At 47.5% G+C, this 13,700-nt stretch overlaps 1 protein-coding gene across 1 annotated transcript; it reads right to left on the bottom strand.

Moving 5' to 3' along the window:
• Positions 1-1,075: 1,075 nt before the first annotated feature.
• FANCG (FA complementation group G) lies at positions 1,076-12,598 on the bottom strand. The gene is made up of 14 exons (XM_043978905.1): positions 12,207-12,598; positions 11,692-11,782; positions 11,019-11,150; positions 10,379-10,569; positions 9,917-10,076; positions 8,854-8,984; positions 6,275-6,421; positions 5,854-6,005; positions 4,742-4,808; positions 3,748-4,091; positions 3,358-3,446; positions 2,957-3,091; positions 2,456-2,579; positions 1,076-2,339 (listed from the first exon to the last, which is right to left on the bottom strand). The coding sequence occupies exons 1-14, from the start codon at positions 12,294-12,296 to the stop codon at positions 2,231-2,233; spliced, it is 1,962 nt and encodes a 653-aa protein (XP_043834840.1). The 5' UTR covers positions 12,297-12,598; the 3' UTR covers positions 1,076-2,230.
• Between the last annotated feature and the right edge of the window lie 1,102 nt (positions 12,599-13,700).

Genomic DNA, 13,700 nt, shown 5'->3' with positions numbered 1-13,700 from the left:
ACCCTTGCGTCACTCAAACCCTGTTCTGTCTCTGAGTCTCCTGGTCTCGCTGATATTCCTTGAATTCCAGAATCACTACCTCCACCCCGCCCCTCCCCAGGCCGTGTGCACTTTCCTGTGACTTTAATTAGGTTAACGACCCCTCACTCCCCACCCCAACTATTTTTCCAGGGGAAAATTATATCCAAAGACTACAAATCCCAGCATACGCTGCCCGTCCATTAACAAACACACACGCCCCACAACACTGCATGCTGGGATATGTAGTCTTTGGATACTGGGCATCCTTAGTCTCCACTTTTGAACCTAGGCCCCAACACCTTACTTGTACAAAGAATGGGAGAAGGGAGGGTAGCCCTTCTTAAACCCTACCCCTCTCCCAAGATTTCACCACCTGAATTTTCTACTAATTCCTAGCAAGCTTGCTTCCCTCTCATTCATACTCCCTCCTTAATAATGTGTTCTCCCAGGAAATCCCTGACCCTTGCTTTCAGCTCTAGACTGTATTTGTCCCAGACCTGATGGCTGTAACTTGATTATAAGGAAGTGTAGTGTAATAGAAAGGGTGCTAGATTTGGAGTCTGGAAACACAGGTTCAGAATTTTACCAGCTGTGTGGTCACAAGTAAGTCCCACACTTTCAGAGGCTGTTTCTTTATCAGTAAATAATATACTCTGTCTCACAAGGTTGTGAAACAAGCACTTTGCAAACCTCTAAGCATTATATGAATGTAAATTATTATTATTATTATTCATCACTGGGTTCTATTCTGCTTTATGTCTTCTCCGTTAGATTGGTGGTTTCTTGGGGGCAGGGACCATGTCTCCTTTTTATTGATTGCCCTAGCATCTAGCTTAAGATTCAAGACAAGAGGGGCAGCTAGGTGGCACAGTGGATAGAGCACCGGCCCTGGAGTCAGGAGTACCTGAGTTCAAATCTGGCCTCAGACACTTAACACACACTTACTAGCTGTGTGACCCTGGCCAAGTCACTTAACCCCAATTGCCTCACTTAAAAAAAAAAAAAAAGACTCAAGACAAGAGACAGGTTAGAGTGCTATAAAAACAAAGCTTCAATCTATTTTTATTTTCTAATACTTCTCTCCACTAAAGAATAGAAAGGAGTGGATAAAGCACCAGCCCTGGATTCAGAAGTACCTGAGTTCAAATCCGGCCTCAGACACTTAACACTTACTAGCTGTGTGACCCTGGACAAGTCACTTAACCCCAATTGCCTCACCCCCCAAAAAAAAAAAAGAATAAAAAGGAAATCCCATGATCCCACAAGTCATAACTGACCTTTCAGGTCATTAAGTCTCCCTCAGGAAAGCCCAAATTTCTATCTTATACATAGCCAATTTGTCCTGGATACTTTGTACATAGCTGTTAGCATGTTGTCTTACCCATTGCTGTGGGCTCCTTGAGAGAAGGGACTATTCTTTTACCTTTCCTTGTAACCTCAGCCCTTAGCATGGTGCCAAGCATATAGTATTCATTTAATAAATGTTTGTTTATTGACTGACACCAAAACACACAAATGCTGAAGGGTGTTACTGCTCAAGAATTAAGTGAAGGGGGGGAGGGGTGTCAGCCAGGTGGAGCAGTGAATAAAGCACCAGCCCTGGATTCAGGAAGACCTGAGTTCAAATCTTGCCTCAGATACTTGATACTTACTAGCTGTGTGACCCTGGGCAAGTCACTTAGCCCTCATTGCCCCACCCAAAAAAAAAAATTAAGTGAAGGAAGAGATCAGGTAAAGATAGGGGAAGTCTCCACTTTCAAGAGAAGATCCCTTAAAGAGTAGGGGACTGTCTTCCCTGTATCATCAGACTGTATCACATCAAATAAAAGGCTGTGACTCAGTGTCCAGAGACAAGCACTTCCAGCACTTATATGCCAAAGACAAATAGTATGGGCAGACAGACCAATGGAATATTTTACTGGAAAAAGGGGGTAATAGGTATAAAAAAAATACAATGATAGGAAGACTGACACCAAGAAAGGTGGGGAAAGGGACATTGTAATCCCTGATTACTCCTCTCTTTACCCCTCTTCTTCCCTCCACTTTGAGAGTTGCAGGAAAATGACCAACAAGATCAGCCAAGGGACCAGGGACATTGCTTTCCCCAGGCTTACTGAAGTCCCAGCTCTAGGCTTAGCTACTTGCTAAACTGAAATAGAAGAGAGGTCCAAATAGAAAAGATCCCTGGGAAGCCAGGATCAAATAACCACTAAGGGCACATGGGCCTCTGCAGTGATTTCTGAAGTTCTTGCAAGAGGGACTCCTGATCAGTGACGCGAATCCGGTTCAAACAGGACTCCAAGTACTGAGGGAGAAAACTGGAGAGAGGGAGAAGAGCATAAGGGAGAAATAGGGGTAAGATGGTTCCCTCTCGGTTCACCCTCACCCACCTTCTCCATTCACCATCAGCCCACCTACTAGCCCTCAGTCTCACCCCTCAGCATCATCCTGTTGCTGGTTAGCCTCAGCCTCTAGCCTCTGATAGATTGCAAAGGCCTCTTCTTTCCGCTCTAGCCTCCACAGGATGTGCAGCAGATGTAAGGAAGCATTTCGGTCACCTGCATCACCCATATACCACCCCCACCAACCTTCATTAGCGTTACAGGGACCTGCACAAGTGACTTTCCCCATTACATATCACAGAACCCCTCAGAAGTCTCCACCAGGCTGCCCACAAAAGATAGAATAAGAGTAAACCAGTCTTATAACTAAGCTGGCAAAAGAGAAACATGTCCATGACACACATATATTTGTGATTACACCTTTCACACACACACCCTAGCACAATCCACAGACCTGTGTACATGAGTATACATTTAATATGCCAGCATACATAATGCATAAATTTCACAGTTGGGCACTACTCTACATCCATCCAAACACACCTATACACACACACATACCTACAGGAGACCTTCATGCCACCCATCCCTACCTGGGCAAAGCTGCACAGCAAGAAGGAAATCCTGTAGAGCCTGGGCATCCCGGCCTACTGCTGTCCATTCCAGCCCCCGGCTAATGAAGGCCACTGCTTTCAGCCTCTGGAGAACCTTCGCAGGTGGGCAGATCTCTGAAGGGACCATGTCATCTTCACTGCTGAAGATATCTACTCTCCCCCGCAACTAAGTCAGCAACCTGCCTCATAGCCAGAACTGTCCCAGGGCAGCCCAACATCCATATCCTCTCTGGAGGCCATGTTCCCAGAGGAATCGTGTCTACCCATCCTAGTAAGGCCTCGCTCTAGAGGACACCCCAAACCCCTCTACAGCATCAGAAGTTCCCTTGAAGAAGGCCACAGGAAATCTAGAGGTGGTAGGAAAGAAGACTGAAACTCACCTCCACTCAAACCCTGGTCTTTATCTCCACCTGCACCTCGATCTACAACTCCATCCATAGGCTTCACTCGGAAGAGTAACTCGAGGCACCTAAAAGGGATGAGATAATGTGTTTTTTGTCATGGAGCTCTTTGGCCATCCAGGGAAGAAAGGCCAACTTCTCAGAATAGTGTTTTTAACTGAAGAAAATGTTAATTTTCAACTAGACATTAATTAAAATAAAAATGTATTTCTCTCCCAAGTTTAGGGGTCCCCTGAACTCTATCCATGGACACAGGTTTGGGAGTGATCCTTTAAGAAGCAGACAGCATATGGGTCCAGATCCCTCCCACGAATCCCACCTTAGTAAAGTCATCCCTCCCTCCACTATTCATTGTATTCTCCATCTCACCTGCTAAACTCCTCCAGGGCTTCCCTCCGGGCTCCCAGCCCAGCACAGGCCTGACCCTGAAGCAGGTGGGCAGCGGAGGCCCACAACAGGCAGAACAGATGCTCTGAGGGGTTCTCAGAGAGAGGTGGGACTGGGGATGGAGCAGGCCTGAGGCTAGGTCCCCCTCGACCCAACCAGAGTTTCTGGGGGACCAGAAGTGATATCTGGCTGAGCAGCTCTTCACACACAGTCAGTGAATCTTGGAATCTGCCCACAATAATCAGTGCTGTTGCTGTCTCCAAGAAGACCTCGGGTACACGAGGAGTTTGAGAACCACCAGACAGGAACGAAGAACACTGCATGCCCTGAAGAGACACCCAGTATCATCTGTGACTCTTCTCTGATGTCTCTATATGCCTCTGACCCAGGCCTTGTGGCCTGAGAAACAAGGGTCTGGAGATTAAGAGCTTCCATCTAAACCTTTAAAGGACACCCCCTTCTAAATTCCTTTTAACACTGCCCTCCAGCAAGCTTTCCCAGATTCAGCCCAACTTGGCCTTCAAGTAGGGATTATTTAATTCATTGTAGCACTTAGCACAGTGACTGGTAAGCACATCCTGTGCTTAGCATAGTGCCTGGAACATAGTACATGCTTAATAAATGGGGTTTTTTTGGTTGTGGTTGTTGTTGTTTTTCGGGGCAATGAGGGTTAAGTGACTTGCCCAGGGTCACACAGCTAGTAAGTGTCAAGTGTCTGAGGCCGCATTTGAACTCAGGTCCCCCTGAATCCAGGGCTGGTGCTTTATCCGCTGTACCACCTAGCTGCCCCTTTAATAAAAGTTTATTGATTATTTGTTTCCCTGGACTCTAGCACAGTGCTCAACAGCACAGGCTAGTTGGTTGAGAGATCGCTGAAACCTCAAGAGAGGAAGATAGAGCTATTCTGCTATAATCCAGATGGAGATCAAGCATATAGCCCCCCACCGTCCCTCTGCCCAACCCGCTGACCACACACCTGGGATATCGATCCATCCAGCATCAAGGCCAGCAGATCCAGGTATTGCTCCGCAGCCTCCTCATTCCTGAGGATCCATAGCACAGATGACCATCTCCTCCGAGGCTCCATCCCTCCCACTACCTCCCCAGACAGGAATGATCCTGACAACCAATGTCTCAGCGACTGCCATTATCCAATATATGGATTTTTCAAGCCCATGAATTCCCTTTTTCCCCAGTCACTGCCCTGAACTGGGGAAGGAATGCTCACATTTTGTTTCTTGGCATTTAACTGTTCAATGGTTAGCAAGAAAAACAAAGGTTAGGGGAATGGGGAAAAAAGGGAAGGAAACAAGCATTTATTAAGTACCTACAATGTACTGGGCAGTCTGCTGAGTAGTTTACAAATACTATGTCATTTAATCCTTGCCAAAACCCTGAAAGGTAGGCACTATTGTTATTCCCATTTTATCGATGAGGAAACTGAGGCAGGCAGAGGTGAAGTGATTTGCCCAGGGTCACACAGCTGGAATCTAAGGCTGGATTTTAGCTTCCTGACTCTAGGCCCAATGCTCTACCCACTGTGGCACCCATGGTTAGAGCTCGGGGAGGGAGAGAGGCCTGTCATTTTCTGTTCAAGTACACATGGGTGTCTGCATCTCTAACCACCTCAGACTAGAGAAATGGGGCTGACACTGGGGTAGGGCAGGATCACAGGACAGTGAGTTGAGAAGGCAGAGTTGGGTGCAGGCTGAGAAGAGAAGCCAGGAAGAGAAGATGTTGGAGGCAGGTGGAGAGAGAAAGGGCCTTCCATAGAAGGAAAGTCCCTGAATGGACTTTGGACTTACACAGCTCCTTGGGCCATTCCAGATTTAAACATCAAACTATTAACTTGCTGCTCGACCTTGAACAAAACATCTTTTTCTGTTTTCCCCAATCCAGACCAAGAGGGTTAGACTATACAGCTCTGAACCCCCTTTATATTTGTACCCCCAACACCTAGCACATTGCCTGGTCCTGTAACTGTCACTTCACAAATGTATGTTGATTGATTTTAGCTCTAATAGTCTATGATTCTATTATGTGGAGCTGGAGAGAGAAAGAGGAAAAGGGATAGGGATATGTCAATACCTGCCTGTCTGGAGACACCTGCTTGCCAGCAGGTGCTTGGCCTGGCTTTGGGTCCCACAGTAAAGGGAGGAGGCAGGACTGGGTGGAGTGATAAGAAGTTCTACCCCAATAGGGAACAAGGGTAGCCTGGAACTGTGAGGGATACTCAGAGCCTGCAAGAGACAGTAGATGGTAGGGAAGTGCCTGACCCTACCTGCCCATCTCACAGAATGGGATAGCATTCCTGTCTTATTCCCTAAGATGCTGCTCCCTGCCAACCCTAGGAGTTATAGAACTCCCTCTGTTGCTACTGAAGCCCTGCCTCCCTCCAGCACCCAAATGCCCAGACTCTCTGCCCTGGGCTGCCTGACCAGGCTGAGTGGGGCAAGGGAAAGGCCCAGATCCAGGATACCAGCCTGGAGCCCCAAGTCCACATGCACACCTCTACCAGTAGCTTTAAGCTGTCCAGCTCAGCTGTGGTATGGCCAATCTGTCGATAGAGTCGGGCAGCCTCCAGAAGAGGGGGTCCTTGGCCTGGGCCTGCCTTTAGAGCCTCAAGTAGATGCAGCAGTGCCCTCTGTGGATAGCCCTGGGGCAGAGAAGGAGAAAGTAGGAGAAAGACATGAAAACAGGACCCCAAAATCACTTTCTGAACCCCCTCTCCCAGGAATCCACACAGAAAGCCTTCCTATTCCATATCCCCCCTACTCTACCCAAAGGAATATAAGGTTTGATTGCTGAAACCACGCAGGATGACTTAAGTTAACACCATCGATTTTTTTTTTAGGACCACACCTTAACTCCAAGTCACTGAACTCTCATAGACCGGCCAATAATGGGTCCCAACCCAAGCCTGATCGGCTGTTGTTTGACCTCATAAAGGCTCAGAGTGAATACAAATAGCAACTGTTTCTGTTTCAGGCAGAACCTAGAGAGCCTTCCCCTCCCAAACTGACTTCCTCCCTCCCCTCTTCTCCCTTCCCTTCCCCCTTCCCCTTCCCCCCCTCCTCTCCTCCTTTCTTCCTTCCTTTCTTTCTCCATCTATTAATTTGTTTATTTATTTATTGGGAAAGACCTTGGCTTAAAAAGGTCAGGGTCTCATCTGAGGCCATTTCCAATTGTCCTGATGAATATCTTGCCACTGGACCCAGATGTTCTAGAGGAGAGAGTGAGGCTGGTGACCGTGCACAGCCCTCCCTCACTTAAATCCAATCCACTGCTAGTCATGACACCACTTCCAGATGTCATAGTCTTCTTCAAGAGCAAAGGACAAACACCACCACCACATAAGCATATTGGGTCCCTGCAGAATCTCAGCAGAAAAAGACCTCAGAGGCCACCTAGTCTACCCAGCATAAACCTGAACAAGGATCCCAGCCACAACACCTGCAACAGGGGTCATCACTTCCAGTGATAGGGGACTCACTACCTCCTGGAGCAGCCCACCCCACTTTTAGACCACTATAATTGAGAGGTTTTTTCTTCCATTCAAGTCTAAATCTGCTTCTGCAACTTCCATTCGGTATTTCTAATTCTACTTTCCAGCAGACACAGAAAAATTCTATTTCCTCTTCCAAAAGATAGCTTTTCAATATCATTGAAGATCCTCTCTCTAGGCCACACATGCTCAGATCCTTCAGCCTATCTTTAGATGATATGAAGTCAAAGATCTCCAAAACCCTAGCTGCTTCTGGACATTTCCGGCTTATCAATGTCCTTCCTAAAACGTGGCCCTCAGAACTGCACAGGGTGCCCCAGATGTGGTTTGACTAGGCCTGAGAACAGGGAGGTAGCTTTGCTTCCCAAGGCCTAGCCCTCATGCATCTCTCACTGTGGTCTAACATTGCAGTTGGTTCTTTTTTCAATGTCATATGACACGAGTTGTACTGAGCCAAAAATTCAATAAACATTAAATGCTCACCATGTACAAGGCAATGTGCTGGGTGCTGTGGACAGACAAAAATAAGTGAGTTCCTGCTGTGATGGAATTTATATTCTATTAGGTGGGATACAACTATATGCAGGAGGCTCAGTGGCTAGAGCTATGGGCCTGCAGCTAGGAAGACTTGAGTTCAAGATCCATCAAAGGCACTTACTATCTTCAGGAGCCTGGGCAAGTCACTTGACCTCTGCCTCAGTTTCTTCATCAGTAAAATGAGAATAATACTAGCACCTACCTCACAGGGTTGTTGTGAAGATAGTGTGTAACATATATATATTTTTAAAGTATACATACAAGTATAAAATGTATATGAAGTAATACAATAGTTCCAAGAGGGGCAGACACTAACAACAATTGGGAAAAACTGGGAAAGGCTTCCAGGAGGAGGGGGCACCTGAGCTGTATTTGGAAAGAAGCTCAGGAGCCTGCAATTTGAAAGTGGGGAGGCAGAAGCTGAGGTGTTTTGTATGGGGGAGATCTAGAAGGCCAGTCTACCTGCAAGAGAAAGTGAGTTAAAAAGTACAATCAGAGTGGAGAGCTCCAGTAAAGGATCTTTTTGAAGCCACGTCCAGCCATGTCTTGTCCATCTTCTACCTTTGTTGGTATTACATTTCACCTTGTTAACTGTGGCTCTAGCCTATCAGGGTTTTGTGGAATCTTGACTGTCACCCAGTGTGGGTGTCATCTATCTCTTCCAGCTTTGTTTCACCTGCAAATTTGATAAATGTGCCACCTATGCCTTTACCCATGTTATTGTGATAAAAAATGTTAAAGAACACAGAGCCAAGCAAAGATCCTTGGGTCATTCCATATTTAAACATCAAACTTAATTATTCCTCTTGGGGTCTGGCCACTCAAGTTCTGAATTCACCTATCATCTACTATTGCCTAGCCCCTATCACACCACCTTTTGCAAAACAACAGCATAAGAGACTGACAAATACTTTTCAAAAAATCTAAGTATATCAGTACCATCACCCAGTCTACTAGGAAATGAGATTAGTCTGATGACCCCCAGTGCCACATGAAGCTGAGTATCCTCTTCCCCCAACCCAGGGCCTTTCCTATTTTCCCATTACCATTTTCCGAAGGCAGGCTCCCAAAGCTGTGTGGACTTGGGCCAGCACAGGACGGGGGCACAGGCTGAATGCTGCTTTCTGCAGGCTGCTCAAGGCTAATGACAAGTTCCCCACATGAAGCTCATGAAGACCTGGAAGGTATCAAGAGGGAGATCTGCTGAAAGCTGCTAGAGCTGGGGATGGGAGGCAGGACTGAACCCTGGGGGTCCAAGGGAGGCTACAATGCTACACACACATTAAGACCTACCAAAAAATGGCAAGGAATTGGAAGCTGAGGGGATGCCCATCAATTGGGGAATGGCTGGACAAGTTGTGGTATATGAATGTAATGGAATACTACTGTGCTGTAAGAAACAATGAGCAGGAGGAGTTCAGAGAAACCTGGAGGGTCTTGCATGGGCTGATGATGAGTGAGATGAGCAGAACCAGGAGAACATTGTGCACAGTATCATCAACATTGTGTGTTGATCAACTGTGATAGACTAGATTCTTCTCACCAATCCAATGGTACAAGAAAGTTCCAAAGGACTCATGATGGAAAAGGCTCTCCAAATCCAGAAAGAAAAAAAAAAAGCAACTGTGGAATATGGACGCTGATTGGACCATACTATCTCTTTTGTTTTTGGTGCTGTTGCTTTTCTTTTTTGAGGTTTTTCCTTCTTGCTCTGATTCTTCTTGTATAACACGACTAATGCAGAAATATGTTTAATGTTACACATCAGATTACCTGCTGTCTAGGGGAGGGGGGCAGGGAGGGGAGGGAGGGAGAAAAATTTGAAATTGGAAATCTTATCTAAACAAAGGTTGAGAACTTAAATAAATAAATTTTTTTTAAAAAGACCTACCAAAAAGAAAGAGAAGGGAAATGAAAAATGGGGGAATTAGGAGCAAAAGAGACCAGGATCCTTCCCCCTACCACTGACCACATAGGTGAGGGACACGTGCTTGGCAAGAGAAGGGGGATCTGCCTACAAGAGGAATTCCTTGGAGGAAAATATATAACCCATTTCCCTTCATGTCTTGGGGCTGGGTGTAGGGGAACAAACCTAGGCCCTCTGCTCACCTTGGTGGAATGCAGCTGCTGTAAGAAGAACATCCCTCAGACTCCTGGCATCCTGAAGGGTCATTGGAGCATCCAGCTCTTCAACAGGGGGGTCCCACACACTTAGCAGTGACAGCAGGTTCTCAGTAAGTCCAGGGAGAGGAGCCTCACTCTCTTTGCACTTGTTTGGTGAGAAACTGGGGTCAGAGACCCCCAAAGGCCCAGAAGTCCAGCTACCAACTCTCCCCTAAGGAACCCCTGCCATTGAATCACAGGGGGATCTCTACTGTTTCTCCTCTCCTCTCACTAACCCAGCCCCATTCCAGCTAGATCTCAGAGTCCTTACCTCCCTGCATTCCTAAATATTAGCATCCCAGATTGGGGCAAGGTGGACTCAAGAGGTCAACACAGTGGTCAGAACGGAGGAGAGAAGAATTTATGAAAGGTACAGGATTGAGGACATATACTGCTACTATTTCTTACCTGGCTACTCATTACAGCATGCAAGAGTTTGGCTAGGTCTCCAGGATGGTTATCTGTCAGCCATAAGGCCCCCTGAAGGGCCACCAAGTGGTGTAGGGGAGGTAGCATCTCAAAAGGCATGAAGGGGCTTTGAAAGATGGCCTTCCATAGGTCCCCTGACTGGGGCAGTGGCACCCCCTGGGCATTCAGCACTACAGAGCCATACATAGTTAGAATACTTAGAGAAGCCAAGACAATTTACATGACCCTCCCTCATGTTATTCCACCCCTTTTCCAGATAAACTGTGACTTTTGCTTCCCCACCCTTCTCTTCAACTTGTCCCAAAGGAGAGCCTATACTCAAGAATGAGGAGCACAGAAACTGGTCTATTGATAGAAGTCTTGGGTTGTCATCCCATAGACTTCTGTTGTTAGGGGAGGGACTGAGGGAATGGTTGAGATTCTTCTAGTCAAAGTTTATGGAACGGTTATTATGAAGAGTGTGTGTGTGTGTGTGTGTGTGTGTGTGTGTGTGTGTGTGTGTGTGTGTGTGTGTGTTGGGGAGTTGGGAACTTCCAGGTAAAGGAAGAGTTGGGTAGTCATGGTAGTGGTGGTCAGGAAAGTGGGTCATTTGGGAAAAGAATCAGAATCTGGCCCTCACCCCTTTCCAGGCCCTGCTGGATGTCCAGAGCATGATCCTTCGTGAATCCCTGAGCCAGGCCAACCCCCAAGATCAGGGTATTAGCCAGGACAGTCAGCTCCAGAGGAAGGGCAGAAAGAGCTGGAGGGAGCCCTAGAATCATACATCAGGAGTCACTAAGAGCTCCTCCAACCAGACCTTCTCTCCTGTCTTTCCCCAAAGTCAGGAAACACACCCTTCCAACCAAGAGAACTTTTACCACCTCCACTTAAAAGATCAAAGGCCTAGATTGAGCCTCTCATCTAGAAATCTGTCTCCCCTCCAAATGAACTATCCTCCCCAATTGAGAAACCCCTCCTACTGAACAAAACTGTCCTGGGAACAAGATCAATAATTCTCCAGGGGTCCAATATCTAGGCTTCCTTAATCCCTGTTCCCAAAAAGGGATGTTCCTTGGGTGTCCTAGGGACTAAGATCCCTTACTCTTTTTTTTTTTAGTGAGGCCATTGGGGTTAAGTGACTTGCCCAGGGTCACACAACTAGTAAGTGTTAAGTGTCTGAGGCTGGATTTGAACTCAGGTCCTCCAGACTCCAGGGTTGGTGCTCTATGCACTGCGCCATCTAGCTGCCCCTAGATCCCTCACTCTTAATGCCCTCCTTCTCCATTTGGATCCCATTCCCACTCCTGTCGTACCCTGTAGCCTGTGGAGAAGCCCCCTGAGTCCCTCAAGGACATGATGAGCAGCCCGCTGCTTCGAGGATTGTGCGGAGTCCTGAGCCACCACCTGTTCAACACAGAAAGCTGTCACTAGAGGTACTCCCACCACCCCACAACACTTGGGCCCTGGAGGCCTGAATTGGGTCTAGGTTCAGGCTATGAATTAGATACCTCTCTTGGGTAGGAGACCTAGAAAGTGTCTGGGCTTCTGTTTCTCTGGGGAGAACAGAGGAAGGATCCAGAAGAGGACTCAAAACCTCAGTAAGGGGCTCAATGAAAGGCAGAGTACTCAATGGGGCAGCCAGGAGGAGGAGTCTAAAGTCTAAGGTAGGGGGCTGAGCTGTCAGTGCTTGGGGCGTGGGGAGGGGGGCGGAGTTGATGGAGGCGGACGGGGCTGTCAATGGGAGGAAGCGTCAAAAAAGGGGCTACATGGGCGAGAACGAGGGTGTCTCTGCTGACAGGGCAGGGGAATCGTAGGAACCGAACTTTACCCTCCACTGCCGGACCAATCGATCATTTTCCTCCCTCCACAGGGCCAGACAGCCGGGGTGAGCCGGGGGTGCGGTGGAGCCTGAAGACATGGCGCCCCCAGCTACCGGCTGGGTAGTTTTCTCAGGGCTTCTCCAGAACCCACGTCCGGCCGGGCTGATAGCGCGGAGAGTAACACGGAAAGAAGGCTCGGGGATACCCGTGGCATCCGAGGCGAGGGGGAACACGCGGGAAGGAAATACACATGCGCAAACCTGAGCCTTGGGTTAGCTCATCGAGCCTCCTACCCATGCCGAGCGAGGAAGAGAGGGCTCTCCCCGCCCACACAGGCTCCAAAGTCGTAGGGGATAGGCCAATCAGGTAGTCCGCAGCTGTGATTGGTTATTAAAGAAAGGGCGAGGCCTGCGGGAAACTTGAGGATGAAATGGTCGGAATGCCTCCTCAAGGAAGAGGGTCTATTAAACGATTAAAGTGTGTAGGGGGTGCTATCGTCGGGTCGACTAGGAAGTCGGCCTAACCGCCGCTCCTCTCAGACAGTCGGTCCTTGACCTCCCTCCCTCAAACCATACGTCCCAGCATGCCTTTTCAGGGCGAGCTGGGAAGTGTAGTGTTGAATGGATGCTTTGCAGGCCTAGCTGGTTTTCTTGGGGAAAAGGCCTGCCAGATCACCCATCTGCCTCTTAACCGGTTAAGTCCTAAACCAACTCCCACCCAGAGGAGAGCAAGCCCTTACACCATTCTTTGTAGTCTCCCCAATCAAACTCCCACTCCTTCCCAAGTAGCAATGTAGCCTCCTAATTGTACTTCCACTTCCTCACCACTCACCCATGTAATCTGAATTCTGTCATCACCCTACAGAACCTTTCTTCAAACTGACTTCCTAATGTCCAAATGCACTGATTTTTCCCCTCTGATCTCTCTACTGCTTCTGTCACTGCAGAGTATCCTTTTATGCTCAAAAACTTCTCCATTTTCATTTTTAAATAGTAGTAATAAAAGCTAGCACTTATATAGCATCTACTAAGTAAGTGCCAGTCACTTTGCTAAAAACTTCATAAATATTATGTCATTTGAACCACAGAAGAATCCTGGGAGGTAGGTGCTATTTATTATCCTCTTTTTTCCACTGAGGAAAATGAAGCAGACAAGTTAAGTGATTTACACAGAGTTAGACTGCTATTAAATGCCAAAGGTCACATTTGAATTTCAGTCTTCCAGACTTCAGGCCCAGCCCCTCTGTGGGGGCACAGTGGGTCAAATGAGATAATTGTAAAGAGCTTAGCACAGTGCCTGGGGCATATTAGGTGCATAGTAAATGCTTGTTCCCTTCCCTATCTGTTTAATTCAATCATGACTAGGCTAGCGGTCCTCCTGAAAATGATCTGGGGATTTTGGTGGACTGCAAGCTCAATATGAGTCAGCAGTGTGATGTCACAGTCAAAAAACTAATGCAATCTCTTGCTGCATTAGGAAGAGCACAGGTGATAATACTACTG

The sequence above is a fragment of the Dromiciops gliroides genome, chromosome 1, assembly GCF_019393635.1.
Source record: "Dromiciops gliroides isolate mDroGli1 chromosome 1, mDroGli1.pri, whole genome shotgun sequence".
NCBI lineage: Eukaryota > Metazoa > Chordata > Mammalia > Microbiotheria > Microbiotheriidae > Dromiciops > Dromiciops gliroides.
The sequence above is the reverse complement of the archived record's forward strand: the minus strand, read 5'-3'. Positions and strand labels throughout refer to the sequence as shown.

Coding starts and splice junctions, on each gene's coding strand:
- FANCG (XM_043978905.1), bottom strand. CDS start 12,296: ATGTCTTCAGGCTCCACCGCACCCCCGGCTCACCCCGGCTGTCTGGCC. Junction 11,783..12,206: donor GATTGGTCCGGCAGTGGAGG/GTAAAGTTCGGT, acceptor TGTGTTGAACAG/GTGGTGGCTCAGGACTCCGC. Junction 8,985..9,916: donor AGCAGCTGCATTCCACCAAG/GTGAGCAGAGGG, acceptor GATACCTTCCAG/GTCTTCATGAGCTTCATGTG.